The sequence below is a fragment of the Microtus oregoni genome, unplaced genomic scaffold (genome assembly GCF_018167655.1).
Source record: "Microtus oregoni isolate MIOR12 unplaced genomic scaffold, Mior012 000023F_ref0000262, whole genome shotgun sequence".
Taxonomy (NCBI): Eukaryota; Metazoa; Chordata; class Mammalia; order Rodentia; family Cricetidae; genus Microtus; species Microtus oregoni.
Genome location: NW_024543082.1, coordinates 31,111,988 through 31,129,324, shown reverse-complemented (window position 1 = coordinate 31,129,324; position 17,337 = coordinate 31,111,988). Strand labels below are relative to the sequence as shown.

Below are 17,337 nucleotides of genomic sequence, written 5' to 3'. Positions count from 1 at the left end.
TTATACGGCTTGCTCAGTGTGTTTCTCATACAATCCAGGTGTCCAAGGATTGTCCACCCACAGCAGACTGTCCCTCCCACATCAATAATCAATCAAGAAAATGCTCCCAAAACATACCCATAGGCCAATAGGTTTAATTAATTCCACAGTGGAAATTTGCTCTTCCCAGATGTCTCTAGCTCGTGTAAGGCCAACATTAAAAACTAACCACCACATCGTGCAACTAATTAGAGCGAATATTAAACACCTGCTTGCTACCTTGCAGTTCTGAAGGCAGGAGGCCTGCCATGCTTGTCAAGGAAAGGCTATGCAAATGGTATTGCACAATCATTTCCTGGCCTCCCCGGCCTGAATAATCACACAAAACTCTATTAATTACAACGCTGTTTGGCCAATGGCTCAGGTATATTTCTAGCTAGCTCTTACTTCTTCAATTAACCCATTTCTGTTAATCTATGTATCACTCTACTGGCAAGGTTTCAGCACCTTTCTCCTTCTGCAGCTACACGGTGTCTACCTGACTCTGCCTTCTATCTCCCTACATTCAGCTTAGTGTTCCCTGCCTAGCTCTATTGAGCCCTGCCACAGGTGAAAACATCATCCTTATTAACCAAGGGTAATAAAACATATTCACAGCATACAGAGGGGAATCCTACACTAGCAGAAAAAGAGCACCATGGATGCTTTTTGTCTGTACTTATACTACATGAAACCATGTCCAGAGTGGGCCGGTATCTTAAAGGCTGTTAGCTGAAGGAGTTCTCACAGCAAGGCTATCCCAGGAGGAACTGGGTAAATGCTAGCAGCTTCAGCTCAGCAGGCTTTGCAGGATTGAGGTTCCATCTCCTCCCTGGATGTTAGCTGAGGGCCTCCATTCCCAGTACACACCCATCAACAGCTGTGGCATGGCTCTTTCCCCATCCTGGAAGCTCGGTGCAGTCCAGAGCAATCTCCTCTTCAAAAGGCTCCCAGTCTGCACCCATTCAAGCCATGCCCCTTTAAAGGACTCAAAGTCAACTGATCCTGAATTTAATTACATCCACAAAATCTGTTTTGCCATGCAATATGGCATAGCCACAGCTGTGCTGTCTCACCCGATTCTGTCCCGGAGAATAGGGCAGAAAATCACAGGGAACCATAGCAAAATTTTATGTATCACATTATAAAGACAGCTATCCTCTAGTCCCAAATTATCTAGTCTTGTTTTATTCATTTGGGCTTCCTGAACAGATATCTTTTATGTCAGCTTAAATATCAGGCAGTTCTAGAAGTCAGAGGTCAAAGTGTTGGTCAAGTCAGTTCCTTCTAAAAACATTCTTCTTGTTATACAAACAGATAGTATTTTTTATCCCCTATACTGTAGTTTCTGTGGCAGAGAGACCATCTCTCTAATCTCCTGTCATGAAAGTGTTGAGCCATCCGTTCTGTTGAGTTCTGTAGCTTTGCCTCCAAAATATGAGTGAAACAAGAAGTCCTCTTATATTTCAAACATAAACAAGACTGTTCAGCAATACTTTTCTAAGCATACAAAATCAAAGCCAAATAAAAATATTCCAGACACAAACATCAATGAGAAAAAAGACAAATTTAGACCATACAGATATGGATAACTTCAGAGGAGCTGTAAGTTAGAACCACCCACACGCACTATGCTGCTCTTAATTTAAATTTTATTAAAGATAAATATCATTATTAACAAATCAAAAATATATATATATACCCGCTCCCCAAACAGAGTATCAGTCTGTAGAACCTCCTCAGTGTATAGGCAAATGACTATTTCAAACAGCATTCAGTGACATAGACATTTAAATTTTATCCTTTAGGAAATTAGATTTGACCACAAAGTGTCCTTAGTTTCAGATGAGTGGCTTCCAGTCACAGGGGGTATTTTTTGTCTTCTTAGACTGGGTGAAATGAGTCCACTCTCCCCCTCTGATATTGCCTGAAGCAGAATGTAAGAAGGGTATTACACCTCTCTGGACTCACCTCTGTTTGGAACAGAGGGAGAGCACTGGCGATGACATCCAGGAGCATTGTGGTGTGAGAAGGGTCTGAGACCCCGTGTGGGTAACGCCCTGAGCATCTGTTTTAGCTTCATTTCTGTTACTGTGATAGACACCCTGACTAAAAGCAGCTCCAGGAATACGGGTTTCATCGGATCACAATGCCAGGTGTAGTCTGTTCTTGCAGGGAAGTCAAGGCAGGAACTTAAAGCAGTGGGGCACATCCATGGTCCCAACAGAGACAGGAAAACACATGGATCCTTGTTTGCCCTCAGCTGGCTTCCTCCTCTCATACTGCTCAAGACACCCTGCCTAGGGAACAGTGTCACCCACAGTGGGCTGCGTCTTCCTACATCAATGGATCCTAGAGAGATATTTCTCATTAAAACCCTCTGTGGTGTGATTGTAGGTTGTGTCAAGATAACAGTCATAACCTCCCAACACAGCATTCGAACTGCAGGCATCAGGAGCTGATCCCCATGACCCCTGCATGGAGGTAGTAGATCACATGATGCAAAACACTCACCAGGGGCTGGGGAGAGTTTGTACGCAGTCATGGGCTTCATCCCCAATACCAAAACTCCAAAATGATACCACACATACTCACACACAAATGACATTTATCCATAGAATTCATTTTTCTTCTTGTATTTAAAATGACTATGCCTGGTCATTAGAGAATGCTGCTTTTAATTGATTAAAACCTTTTGCTATTGTTATTAGGCTTCATTCCAATTCGTTCATTTCAGGCTCATACAGCCCGTCTCAACTCTGAGCTTGGGCAGTTTAATCTTCACCTCCAGGAACAATCTAAAGCCATCTTTGAGGATCTGTCTAGTTAGGCTAAAAGTCAGGAGACACATGAGGCAAGCACCCAATAAATTTTCCTATCAAATTCTCAGCCAAATGAAAGTACCACGCAAATCCTAGAGGTGTGATTGAGAGTTTACTTCTAATTCATCTGTGCCAGTGTTCACACACAGGGTTTGCATCATGAAGAGCCAGAGAAACAAAAATAAGCCAAGAGCCTGGGAGGTCAGTGTTTGCAGGAGCCTTTCCAAAGATTATTTTTGTTTGCATTTCATTTATTTATGTGTGTGCATGCACATGTGGGCAGGCCCACCATGGGCTTGTGAAGCTCAATTGTCTCAAGGACTGAGTTGCATTTGCTAGAGTAATTTGGCAGCAAATACCTTAACCCACTGAACCATCTTACCCAGGCCAGAAGAGACTCCCAGGCTAGCACCCTCACAGAATGCAGCAGCTTGGCTGGCATCAGACACCTCCTTTACGAAGTCCTCTCAGGACCTGTGGATAATTACAAGACTCTCCTCCCCCACTATACCAAGCCAAAGTTGCAGCCAGAGAGGAGGAAGCATCCTGTCTACCAGGAGACCCAGCCTAGAGAAGGCTCAGATGCCTTCTAATGTGATGAATACAGGAAATTAGTTTTTAATTTTAAAACCATGGTATGAGAAAGCAAAGCTTCCAAAAGGAGGGATGGAAAAGATCTAAGCAACATCTCATCTATTTTTTAAGTGATGCCCAGCAGCTACCATATTAAATTCAGCTTGTGAATTATTCAGTCTGCCATGAGGCTGCAGACTCAGTGGGGAAACCAGACGATGTCTGAAGCCTGGCTTTGTTCTTTCAAGACAGCATCCTGAGGCCAGCGATGGACATTCTAGTGTGAGCACTGGTGCAGCTGTGATGGTAAAAGCTGTGCCCCCTCAGCAGGCTGGTGGGTGTGTTTCACTTCTGCCTGGAGGCTGGAGGTCAAGAACCCCCTGGGTGTGCAACTGTGAGCCACTCCTTCAGCTCATGTCCCCACCATAGCACACCTGGCCTCGTGACAAGCTTGCAGCTCATTGTGCAAGAGAGAGATCAAGGCAACCTCACACTCTAAAGAGAAGATTGGAGGCACTTGCTATGTCTCATCCCAAGTAATAAAAGTAGCCTGGATCCTGCATGTAGACACCTGGATCTTTGTGTGCACATGTGAAATGCATATGATCTCATGATAAAGCTAGTCTAAACGGGAGGTTTGTGAGAATTCCACAGAGGGCCCCAGGGCCACGTGAGTTTCAGGGAGAACCATGAAGAAGTAGACCAACACTCTAGCCAACACCTAGGACAGAGGTGGCATTGTGCAGGCAAAGAGAGATGCTGGTGACTCCTTGGGTAGCACCAGCCCCAGGCTTCTGAGAGAAGTAATCATGCAGGAAGGTTGTTAATGCTGTGCCAATGGAGAAGGCTGAGGGCTGGGCTTCCACTGCATCTCAGACCCTGGGAGAGTCACCGAGTCACCTCAGTTGCTTCTGCTGACAACCAGTTTGGTTGTAAGAATGAAGTGCAGCTACCTGCAAAGAATGTCTGCATCTTCAATGCAAGAGCAACTCTGGGCCCAGGTAATCACACCTGCTTATGCTTCCATGCACTGTGCATAGATCAAGAGAACCTGTGCCTGACCATCTTCTCTGCACTGAGCTCACTCAGATCTGCTGTCTGGAGACCTTCACCTTGACCTTGCATGTGATGTGTGTGAATGCAGTGAGCAAACATGGCTAAAGAAGGAATGAATAGAGGGAAGGTCTGATGCAGAGCAGCTGGTGCCAGGTCCTGATGCCAGCTCTTCCATCATCTAGATGGCAAAGCCACCATATTGTTACAAGCCTTGGCTTCCCTCTCTGTCAAGAGAAGATCTGGTTTTGTTTGGATGGTGTATGTAGTCCCTAGTACACACGCAGGAACAATCACCCTTACTCTTTCCCCAGCTCAGATTTTCACATATTCTGAACTAAGGGTCTAGAACCCAGTGCTGTAGGATTTTGATGAATGTCACAAAGAGAATAATTTTCCCCCAAGAGTTATGGGAGAGACTCAGAGGAGTGACAGGAACAAGTATGGAAATGAGGCCCTGAAGGTAGATTCCAGCCTCCTCCAACTGGAGGAGTAATGGTTCTAACTTGAGTAAGTTTTCCTGTGTTCAGAGAGCATATTGCAACGTTACAGTCACACAGTCACATGAAGCTTTGGCTCCAAGCACACATTAAAATCTAGTAAAGTAAAAATCAGGGGGAAACAATAATTCCCATGATACAGAGCAAGACTATATATATGTCTGGTGACAGTGGCTGAATTGCCATGAGCCCCTGTTTTTACCCAGTTTTGAAAACCATCAAGGTTAAATTCCAAACCAAAACACTCAGCAGATCTCTGACCATGTGATAATCCAGTGTGAAGACCTGGGGTCAGAAAGATCACAGATGCAGGGAGAGCCCTTCCACTAGGCCTATCTCCATGCTCTGCATCCCAGAAGCTTGGACCAGTTCAGGTTCCAGCAGAGTTCTTGGACACCCATACAGATCACGCCTGTGCCTGGCTGCCCCTGAGTTTGAGATCTGAAGGGTTTTTAGTGCTGCAGCTGGTCACCACCATCAATACATCAAGACATCCTCAACAGAGACAAGGTGTCTCAAAAGGCTCAGAGGAGATGTCACCCTTGTTAGGATTTCAGCAGTGTTATAAGCCTATACAGAGACCCAGCTATGGTTTCTCAGCCTGATTTATATGGTCATATAACCCAGTTTCCTTCTAGCATGGAGGTGAGCTAGTGTCTGCAGACATGCATGTCTCATGTTGAAGATGCATTGGGTACCCAGTAGCTAACAGACTCAGTGCCTAGCTACATCATTCAAGTGAGGGGAGAGGACTGAGAAAGCTGGTTCATCCCAGACTGAGCATTTAAAAATAGAAGGTTTGGGAAGTGAGGGGCAGGGGACTCAGGAAAGAAACTAAATGATGCTAGTTAACTTTAAGACACCCCAATCCTAAGCTTCTTCTACTACCACCCTCTCCCAAAGAACGGGACACTCAGTGGGAGGCCACCAACTTAATTCTAATAGCACTTGACTTTCAATCCTGTTCTGTCTGCAGACTGGGAGTCTTTGGACAAATAAGTGGCCATGGCTCCTGGTTCCTAACCTGTAAAATGGGAATGATCACATCCACAGCTTCATATGTATATTGGACCCTGAAATGAGCAGATGAGGGCATGTCTCAAACCTTGAGAACATAGTGCAAAAGCCTGAAAGTCAAGATCTGTTGTTGCTCTGGGTGCCAAGTGGGAACAAGTCTTGACTCTGTTTGTGTGTACATCCACTCTAGTGTATGCAGGGCATTGAGAACAGAACTCTTGCCTTCCTCCTCCTTCTCTCTCTACCCCTGACATTTCCCAGCAAGGCCACCCCAGACCTTCCCAAAGTATCACCAAAGGTTATTAGAAGTTTGTGCCACAGGCTCCCCTCAGACATCAGAGCAATTCTGTTCCTGAGAGTTCTCCAGTATCTGCCAGTAAGTGAGTAAGTCCTGGGGTGTCACGTAGTGGCAGGTCACAATTTTCTGAAAGCGGCACACAGAGAAGCGTAAGCCACCTGGGAAAAAGGTCTGCTTGGTGTGGAGTTCCTCAGGCCGGATCTTCAGCTTGGCCAGGCAGAGCCCAACAAACACATCCTCCAGCTTGAGGAATGGAACACTCTCTGAGACATCGTATACTTGGCTGGCCACATCACTAGAAAAGATGTAACCTGTTCCAGAACAAAAAGGTGGGTACGTGTCCCAGGGATATTCAAATTTACTCACAAACCACTTGTTTAAGTTATGCCTGAAGGGCGGTTGATGGTACCTTATGTGGCCCGTGAAGAACCTGGAGGTTTTGTTTTTCTTCAGCAGCAGTTCAGTCAGATAACCAACATTCACAAACATGTCTGAGTCTGTTTTCATCACAAAAGCTGCCTGTGGACAAAAGTGGTGGACCCATTCCATGCCCATCATTGTCTTCAGGGTCAAGTTGTAATAGTCATCCTTGAAATCCTTCTGGATGATGTCACGGTGCTGCTTGCCCTCCTGGGCTGTGGCATTCATCTCATCGGTGCTGTCTGTGGCCCCCAGGAGGAAGAGGGTCTTCACATTTTTCCCATGAATCTCTGCCTCTCTACCCCATGTCTTGCGGATGGCCATGCGAGCTGCCAGCTGCTTGTGGGATGAAGTTACCAGCAGCACAAGGAAAGGTGGCTTCTGCTTGCAGTCTATATCTGGAAGCTGGAGAAACTGCCCGTGACCTTTCTTGAGAACAAATGGTGGTTCCTCAAAAAGTTCCGTGCTGAAGTATAAGCAAAGAGCACCCATTGTCAGAATGAAAGCATAAACCAGCCTCATCTTCATGAAGTCCATCTGAAAGAACAAAGACAATCTGCCAGGTCTCCAAAGCGAGAGTGTGGAGGAACATATACCCAAACTCAAGGAGATCAGAGGGCTTTGTTCTGGTGTTCCAAAGCTAGCACCAGAGCCAGAATTTATAGTTTATAAGGACCTAACAAAGAAGTATTTGAAAGTTCATAACACAGGGCTCAGTAGTTAGGAGCACTTCCTGCATTCAACCACCTATATATGCTGTTCCAGTGGATCTGATGCCCTCTTCTGGCCTCTGTGGGCACTGCACACAAGTGGTACACAGATAAGCATACAGGCAAAATTCCCTAATATATAAACCAAAAACTTTTAAATTTTACCCAAAGTGTATCAAAACAAAAGAAAAATAGATGTTTAAGGAAATGGAACTGTGAATCTGTGTAAACAGTACACATTATATATGCATACCAAACCCCACATATACACAATTTAAAAATGAGCTTTTAAAAATATGAGTATGTTGTGTTCCCAGAAACCACATGGTGGCTCACAGCCATCTCTAATGAGATCTGATGCCCCCCTCTGGCAGTCAGGCACACATGTAGAACACCCATACATAACATATAAAAAAGAAAAAGAAAGAAAACTCTGTAATCTTTCAACACACAGAAATCAAGGCCATTCCTCTACAGTGAAGCACACAGAACAGCCTGCCATGCTGTTCTCCAGTGCCACACTGACAGCCTTGGGATTCTAGATGCTGGTCCCAGCTCTGGGAACTGCCAGCACTTCACTGATGAGGTATTCAGACTATTGTCTTTCAGTATATGGGACCAAATCTCCCAAGAGATTTCAGCTCTGACCTCTGGTGAATCCATGACAAAAAAAAATGTTATAATGCAGCTAGACAGCCTGTAGGTCTGACAGCTGTGCATTCAGGGTGGAAACACAGGACTGGTCACAGACTTCTCGTGCTAAAAAAGCAACTCTTCACACTATGAGTTCCTGACAACTCATGTGTCTGAACTCTTGGCCTGCAGCTGACGGTGCTGTTGGGAAAGGTTATAGAACCCTTTATGAGATGGGGCTGAGAGAAGTGAGACCTGGGGGATGAGTGTTAAGTTTATGGCACCGTCTACTTCATGTCCTCTCTCTGCCTCCTGATCCACAAGTTATGAGCAATAACCTCACACCCTGCTACCACAGCTACAAACTGCTCCCAGTGGTGTGTATGTATTTCTGCCACAAAGGAGAATAACCTCAAATCAAGCTCCAAAGTAAATGTCCCCACCCCATAAATCATTTCTCTTTAGGTATTTGTCATAGCAACAAGAAAAGTAATGGACACAAAAGCATCTCCATTCGCCAATCCACATCATAGAGAAGTCTGATCTCTGAAATATACAAAGAATTCAAGAAATTGGTCATCAAAAGAACACATAATCCAATAAATAATGAAGTATAGACCTAAACAGAGAGCTCTCGACAGAGGAATCTAAAATGGCTGAAAGACACTTAAGGAAATGTTCAACATCCTTAGTCATCAGAGAAATGCAAATGAAAACAATTCTGAGATTCCATCTCACACCTGTAAGAATGGCCCATATGAAAAACACTGATGACAACTTATGCTGGACAGGATGTGGGGTAAAGGAAACACTCCTCTATTGCTGGTGTTCAGACACTTTGGAGATCAGTAGGGCGGTTTCTCAGAAAACTGGGAATCATTCTACCTCAAGACCCAGCAATATTACTCTTTGGCATATATAAAAAGATTCTCACTCATACCACAAAGACATTCTCTCATTATTACAAACATTATTTGTAATAGTCAGAACCTAGAAACAACCTAGGTGACCCTTAATCAAAGAATGGATTTTTAAAAAAATGTGGTACATTTAAACAATGGAGTACTACTTAGTAGTAAAAAACAATGACATCTTGGAATTTTCATGCAAATGGATGGAACTAGAAAAAAAACATCCAGAATGAGGTAACCCAAACCCAGAAAGACAAACATGGTATGTTCTCACTCATAAGTGGATATTAGACATAAAGCAAAGGATAAACAGATTACATTCCATGTCTCCAGAGAAGCTATGTAACAAGAAAAACCCTAAGAGAGACATACATGGATCTGCCTGGAAAGGGGAATGAAACAAGATCTCCTGAGAAAGTTGGGTGGGTGGAGAGAAAGGAGGTCAGAAGGAGAGGGGGAGGGGAGAAGAAAAGGGAGGAGGAGAACATGAGGAAATAGAATGGCTGAGATGGGAGAAGGACAGAGAAGGAGATCAAGGAAAGAGATATCTTGATTGAAGGAGCAATTATGGTGCTAGCAGGAAACCTGGCACTAGGAAAATTCTCAGGAATTTATAAGAATGACCTCAGCTAAGACTCTAAGCAATAGTGGAAAGGGTGTCTGAACTGGTATTCCTCTGTAATCCGATTGATGACTACCTTAATTGTCATCATAGAACTTTTATTTAGCAACTGATGGAAGAATATAAAGAGATCCACAGCTAAGCACTGGGCTGAGCTCCCCGAGACCAAAGAGAGGGAGGAGCGATAATATGAGCAAAAGAGTTGTGACTATAATTAGGAATACCCCCAGAAACAGCTAACCTGAGCTAGTGAGAGATCACTGACTCTGGACTGACAGCGGGGGAACCTACATAGGATCAAATTGGGCTCTCTGAATGTGGGTGACAGTTTGTGTGGCTTGGGCAGTCTCTGGGGCCACTGTCAGTGGACTATGGTTTATCCCTAGTGCTTGAGCTGGTGTGTTGGACCCCATTCTTTTTGGAGGGATTCTTTGTTCAGCCTAGATATGAAACAGGGCCTTGTTCCTGCCTCAAAGGATGCGCCAGACTTTGTTGTCTCCATTTGTGAAGCCTCACTCTCTCTGAGGAGTGGGTGGGGGGTGGGAAAAAGGGAAGGTGGGGAGAATGGGAGGGGGGAGTGGGAACTGGGTATTTAAATGAGAAAAGATTGTTTTAAAACAATTTGTTAATAATTTAATAAAAATGACTCTCATAGGTTCATATATTTGAATGCTTGATCATTAGGGCTAGTACTACCTGAGTGATTAGGAGGTGTGGCCATGTTGGAGTAGGTATGGCCCTGTTGGAGGAAGTGTGTCTAAGGGTGGGCTTTGGGGATCTACCTGTTGTAGATCTGGATGTAGAACTCTCAGTGACCATGTCTGTCTGGGTGCTGCCATGCCCCTTGCCATGAGGATAATGGACTAAGCCTCTGAAACTGTAAGCAAGCACCAATTAAATGTTTCCTTTTGTAAGGGTTGCTGTGGTAATGGTACCACTTCATAGCAATAGAACACTGACTAAGACAACTATTCATTAGGAAATGAAACAAAACTCATAATGAAACACCATGAGTGTAATCAGGACACATGCAGCAACAACAAGCCCTGCCAAGAATGAGAAGAATTGGAAGTTTCAAACCTTCTAGTAGGTGTGTGTTATAAGGAATACTTAGAAGTCATTGAGAAGTAATGGTTCACCATCGATGGGGAAAATAAGATATTCCATGACAAAAAGATTTTTACACAAGATGTATCCAAGAATCCAGCCTTACAGAAAGTACTAGAAGGAAAACCACAACCCAAAGGAGCTAACAACACCCACAAAAAACACAGACATCTGATAACCCTCTACCAACACAACCCAAAGAAGGGAAATACACAAACACTACCACCAAAAATAGCCAGAGTTAATGACCACTGGTCATTAATATCACTTAATATCAATGAACTCAATTCACCTATTAAAAGGCACAGGTTAAGAGAATGGATACAAAAACAGGATCCAGCACTCTTCTGTTTACAAGAAACACACCTCAACCTCAAAGACAGTCACTACCTCAGGGTAAAGTGCTGGGAAAAGGTTTTCCAATCAAATGGACCTAAGACAAGCAGATGTGCTTATCCTAATATCTAACAAAATTGATTTCAAACTAAAATCAATCAGAAGAGATGGATAAGGACACTTTATACTCATAACAGGAACAATTCATCAAGATGAAGTCTCAATCCTGAATATCTATGCCCCTAATATAAGAGCACCTACATATGTAAAAGAAACATTACTAAAACTTAAATCGCACATCAAACCCCACACACTAATAGTAGGAGATTTCAATCCTTCTCTCTCATCAATGGACAGTTCAAAAAGACAGAAACTTAACAGAGAAATAAGAGAACTAACAGCTGCAATGAAACAAATGGATTTAACAGACATCTATAGAACATTCCACCCAAACAGAAAAGACCTTCTCGAAAATTGATCACATACTTAGCATCAAAGCAAACAGCCACAGATACAAAAAAAAAAAAAAAATCGAGTAACTACCTGTGGCTTACCAGATCACCATGGAGTAAAGTTAGAATTTAACAACAATACTACCTATAGAAAGCCTACAAACTCATGGAAATTGAACAGTCAACTACTGAAGCACCCATAGAACAAGGAAGAAATAAAGAAAGAAATTAAAGTCTTCCTTGAATTCAACGTAAATGAAAGCACAACATATCCAAACCTATGAGACACTATGAAAGCAGTGCTAAAAGGAATGTTCATAGCACTAAGTGCTCACAGAAAGAGAATGCACAAAGCTCACATTAGTGACTTAATATCAACACCTGAAAACTCTAGAAAAAAAAAAGAAGTAGACTCACCCAGGAGGAGTAGAAGACTGGAAATAATCAAACTGAGGGCTGAAATGAACAAAATAGAAACACAGAAAGCGATAAAAAGAATCAATGAAACAAAGAGCTGTTCTTTGAGGAAATCAACAAGATTGGCAAATCCTTATCCAAACTAATCAAAAGGCAGAGAGAGAACAGCCAAATGAACAAAATCAGAAATGAAAAGGGGGACATAACAACAGACACTGAGGAAATTCAGAGAATCATTAGGTCTTACTACAAAAACCTGTACTCCACGAAATTGGAAAATGTAAAAGAAATGAACAATTTTTTAGATAGATAGCATATACCAAAATTAAATCAAGACCAGGTGAGCAATTTAAATAGACCTATAAGTCACTAGGAAATAGATGCTGTCATCACAAAACTCTCAACCAAAAAAAAAAAAGCCCAGGGCAAGATTGTTTTAGTCCAGAATTCTACCAGAACTTCCAAGAAGAGCTAATACCTATATTCCTTAATGTGTTCCACATAATAGAAACAGAAGGGTCATTGCCAAACTCTTTTTATGAAGCTGCAGTTACCCTGAAACCAAAAATGCACAAAGACTCAACCAAGAAAGAGAATTACAGACCAATCTCACTCATGAACATGGGTGCAAAAATTCTCAATAAAATACCAGCAAACTGGATCCAAGAACACATCAAAAAAGACTATCCATTATGATCAAGAAGGCCTCATCCCAGAGATGGAGAGCTGGTTCAACATATGAAAATCTATCAGTGTAATTCATCACATAAATAAACTGAAGGAAAAAAACATATATAATTTCATTAGATTCCAAAAATGGATTTGACAAAATTCAAAACCCCTTCATGATAAAGGTCTTGGAGAGATCATGGATACAAGAATCATTTCTAAATATAATAAAAGCAATATACACTAAGTTGAAAGCTAACATCAAATTAAATGGAGAGAAACTCACAGTAATTCCACTAAAATCAGGAACAAGACAAGGCTGTCCACTCTCCCCATATCTTTTAAACATAGTGCTTCAAGTTCTAGCAATAGCAATAAGACAACATAAGGAGATCAAGAAATTCAGATCGGAAAGGAAGAAGTCAAACTTTTGTTATTTGCAGATGATATGACAGAGTACGTAAGCAACCCCAAAAACTCTACCAAAGAACTCCTACAGCTGATAAACACCTTTAGTAATGTGGCAAAATACATGATAAACTCAAAAAAAATCAGTAGCCCACCTATACACAAAGGATAAAGAAGCTGAGGGAAATCAGAGAAACATCACCTTTCACAATAGCCACAAATAGCATAAAGTATCTCGGTGGTAACACTAACCAAAGAAGTGAAACACCTATTTGACAAGAACTTTAAGTTTTTGAAGAAAAAAACTGAAGAAGATACTAGAAATGGAAAGATCTCCGATGCTCTTAGATTGGTAGGATCAACATAGTAAAAATGGCAATTCTACCAAAGGCAATCTATAGATTCAATGCAATCCCCATCAAAATCCCAGCACAATTCTTCACAGACCTTGAAAGAACAATGATCAACTTAAGTGGAAAACCAAAAAACCCAGGATAGCCAAAAACATCCTATACAATAAAGGAACTTCTGGATGCATTACCATCCCTGACATCAAACTCTATTACAGAGCTACAGTAATGAACACAGCTTGGTACTGGCATAAAAACAGAGACATTGACCAATGGAATTGAATAGAAGACCAGGATATTAATCCACACACTTATGATCAAGTGATTTTGACAAAGAAGCTAAAGTTATACAATGGAAGAAAGCATCTTTAACAAATGGTGTTTGCATAACTGGTTGTCAACCTGTAGAAGAATGAAAATAGATCCATAACTATTGCCATGCACCAAACTCAAGTTGAAGTGTATTAAAGACCTCAATATAAATCTGACCACACTGAACCTGATAGAAAAGAAAGTGGGAAGTATTCTTCAATACAAGGGCACAGGCAATCACTTCCTAAATATAACCCCAGTAGCACAGACACCGAGAGCAACAATAAATTAATAGGATCCCCTGAAATTGAGAAGCTCCGTAATGCAAAGGACACAGTCAATAAGACAAAGAGACAGCCTACAAAATGGGAAAAGATCTTTACCAACCGCACATGAGACAGAGGACTGATCTCCAAAATATATAAAGAACTCAAGAAATTAGATATCAAAATTTGAAATAATTCAACTAAAAATGGGGTACAGAGCTAAACAGAGAATTCTCAACAGAAGAATCCCAAATGGCCAAAAAACACTTAAAGAAATGTTCAAAATGTTTAGCTATCAGGGAAATACAATTCAAAACAGCTCTGAGATAGCCTCTTACACCTTTCAGAATGGCTAAAATCAAAAACACCAATGATAGCATATGCTGGTGAGGATGTGGAGTAAGGGGAATACTCCTCCATTGCTGGTAGAAAAGCAAACTTAACAATCACTTTGGAAATCAGTATGGTGGTTTCTCAGAATATTGGGAGTCAACCTAACTCAGGATCCAGCAATACCACTCTTGTGCATATACTCAAAAGATGTTCAGTCATGCTACAAAGACATTTGCCCAACTATTTTCAAAGCAACATTATTTGTAATAGCCAGAACCTGGAAACAACCTAGATGCCCCTCAACAAAAGAATGGATAAAGAAAGTGTGGCACATCTACACAGTAGAGTACTACTCAGCGCTAAAAAACCAATGACATCTTGAATTTTGCATGCAAATTAATGAAATTAGAAAATACTATCCTGATTGAGATAACCTAGGCCCAATATGAATATGGTATGTACTCACTCATTAGTGGATATTAGGCATAAACAAAGGACATTGAGCCTATAGTTCTTGATTCTAGAGAAGCTAAGTAATAAGGTGAACCCAAAGAAAAACATATATTAATGTTTATATATGGAAATTGGAACCTGGAAATTGGAATCAGACAAGATCGCCTGACAAAATTTGGGTGCATGGGGGTGGGGGCTAGAAGGAAGGGGAGAAAGGGAAGAGGAGGGGAGAAAGGGAGGGTTGGGGAGAGTTTGAGGGAATGGGATAGTTGAGGAGGAAGGACAGATGTGAGAGCAAGGAAAGAGGTATCTTGATATCTTGATTGAGGGAGCCATTTGGGGGTTAGCAAAAAACCTGGCTCGAGAAAAATTCCCAGAAATCCACAAGGATGACCCCAGCTAAGACCCTAAAGCAATAAGAGAGGGTGCCTGAACTGGCCTTGCCCTGTAGTCAGACTGATGATTATCTTAAATATCACCATAAAACCTTTGTCCAACAGCAGATGGAAACAGAGACAAACACCCACATCGGAGCACTGGACTGAGCTCCCAAGGTCCAGTTGAAGAGTGGAAAGAGGGTGAGTATGAGCAAGGAAGTCAAGACCATGAGGGGTTTACCCACTGAGACAATGTGCCTGAGCTAATGGAAGCTCACCAACTCCAACTGGACTGTAAATGAACGAGTATGGGATCAAACCTGTCCCTCTGAATGTGGTTCACAGTTGGGGAAGACTGAGAAGCCAATGGAAATGGGATTTGTCTATACTGCATGTACTGGCTTTTTAGGAATCCTATTCTTTTTGGATGTATACCTTGCTCAGTCTGGATGTAGTGGGGAGGGACTTGGACTTCCCACAGAGCAGTGTGCCTTGCCCTCTCTTAAGATTGGAAGGGGTGGGAGGAGAGTGTGTAGAGGGAGTGGGAGGAAAGTGGGAGGAGGGGAGGAAGTAGGAATTTGGAAGGGTATTTTTTTAAAGTAATATAATAATAATAATAATAATAATAATAATAATAATAATAATAATAATAATAATGTGAAGGAGAAGGTGAAGAAGAAGAAACACTTAGAAAAGGCCCGCCTGCCTTGGCAGCATCCACCTAAGCAGGACACACATGTCACGACTGAGCAAACATCTCCTGATCATACCCAACAGAAATGACTACTGGTGGACACCAAGAGACACAGCCCAGAACATTTATGGTAGCATGGCTTAGCTCTCCCAAAAATGCCTCTGGATCCAAACAAGAGAGAGAAGTCACTGAGTTATTTGCAAACAGGAAATTAATACAAAAGAAGTTGCTGCATTAGGGGCAGATGTGAACAGTGCAAGATTAACCAGAGGAAGAAGAGACCTCTGGAGGACTGAGAAGAGTCACTGCCCATCCCAGACTGAGATGCACAGCCAAGGCAAAACCTCACAGCCCCAGGCTTAGATCTGGACCATGGGGGAAAGGCAGAGCCATGCAGTTGCACTTCACAGGAACATGTTTTAACACACACACACACATACACACATATGCACGTGCACATGAGAGAGACAGAGAGAGCTGAAGACCTCTGGTTTGCCTGGGGAATCTATTTGCAATTTACCTTACAGCTGCACTCTGCTTGAAACCCCAGAGGATGTGTTCTCAGTGAAGCTGCTTTCTGCTGGGTGCTATGATGCTATAGGAGCCTGCAATGCCAGCCCGGCTGACCTGTTAGGAAAATGCTTCCCCTTCAAGGCTTCTCCAGTTTCACCCTCTGCTGACAAGCTTTAAGAGCTGAATTGTGAGGAACAGTGTTCAAAAGATCCAGATCTACTTTCACAGCCTTTGAGAAAGGGCAAATTGGGAGCCCAGCAGGAATACACTGATACCTAAAACAGCTGCTGTCAGGAAATACGCATTAAGAGAAAGACAAATAAGTGAACTCCCACACAGCCATGAAATACAAACAGCATATGCACTGTGTGCTAACACAACAGACACTGTGTTGTAGAAAGGAACTACACAAGAATGGACACATTTATATAAAACAGGAAAAACCTTTCCACGGTAGAGGAAGACAGAGCAGTGATTATCTTTGGTGAGGACTTATTGACTGGGAGGGACACAAGAAACATTTTGGAGAGCTAAATATATTCTATTCTTGATCAGAATGGTGGCTACAAGGAAATGATTTTATGTTAAGATTTGTTGGGCCAGATAGCTAAGATCTGTGCCTTTTGTTCTAGGCACACACTATGTAATGTGGTTTGAATGAGAAATGTCCCCAAAGGCTCATGATTTTGAACACTTGGTCCCCAGTTGGTGGTGACATTTGGGGAGGCTATGAAACCTTCAGGAGGTGGAGATTTGCTGGAGAACTTACATTACTGGAGACAGGCATTGGGGATTTATCTCCTACTCCAACCTCTCTCTCTCTCTGTCTCTCTCTCTGTCTCTCTCTGTCTCTCTCTGTCTCTCTCTCTCTCTCTCTCTCTCTCCCCCCTTCCTGTCTGAAGAGTTGATCTCTAAGCTCCCCCACTCCTGAACTTATCCTTGCTGACATGCCTCCCATAATGAGCTCTTATGCCCCTGGAACCATCAGCTGAAATAAACTCCTTTTTCCGTCAGTCACTTTTGCAGAGTGTTTTATCACACCTACGAAAATGATGTAATATATGCTAATACCT

The 17,337-nt window shown here is 42.4% G+C and overlaps 1 protein-coding gene across 4 annotated transcripts in view; it reads right to left on the bottom strand.

The window, feature by feature from the left end:
* Nucleotides 1-1,190: 1,190 nt before the first annotated feature.
* The window catches only part of LOC121461913 (beta-1,3-galactosyltransferase 5-like), a 40,046-nt gene continuing 23,899 nt past the window's right edge, over nucleotides 1,191-17,337 (bottom strand). For all 4 annotated transcript variants that reach the window (XM_041673276.1, XM_041673275.1, XM_041673277.1 and 1 more), the window contains one exon: nucleotides 1,191-7,238. In XM_041673276.1, the coding sequence (XP_041529210.1) occupies nucleotides 6,312-7,238 (927 nt within the window). In that variant the 3' untranslated portion in view covers nucleotides 1,191-6,311. The remainder of the gene's footprint in view (nucleotides 7,239-17,337) is intronic.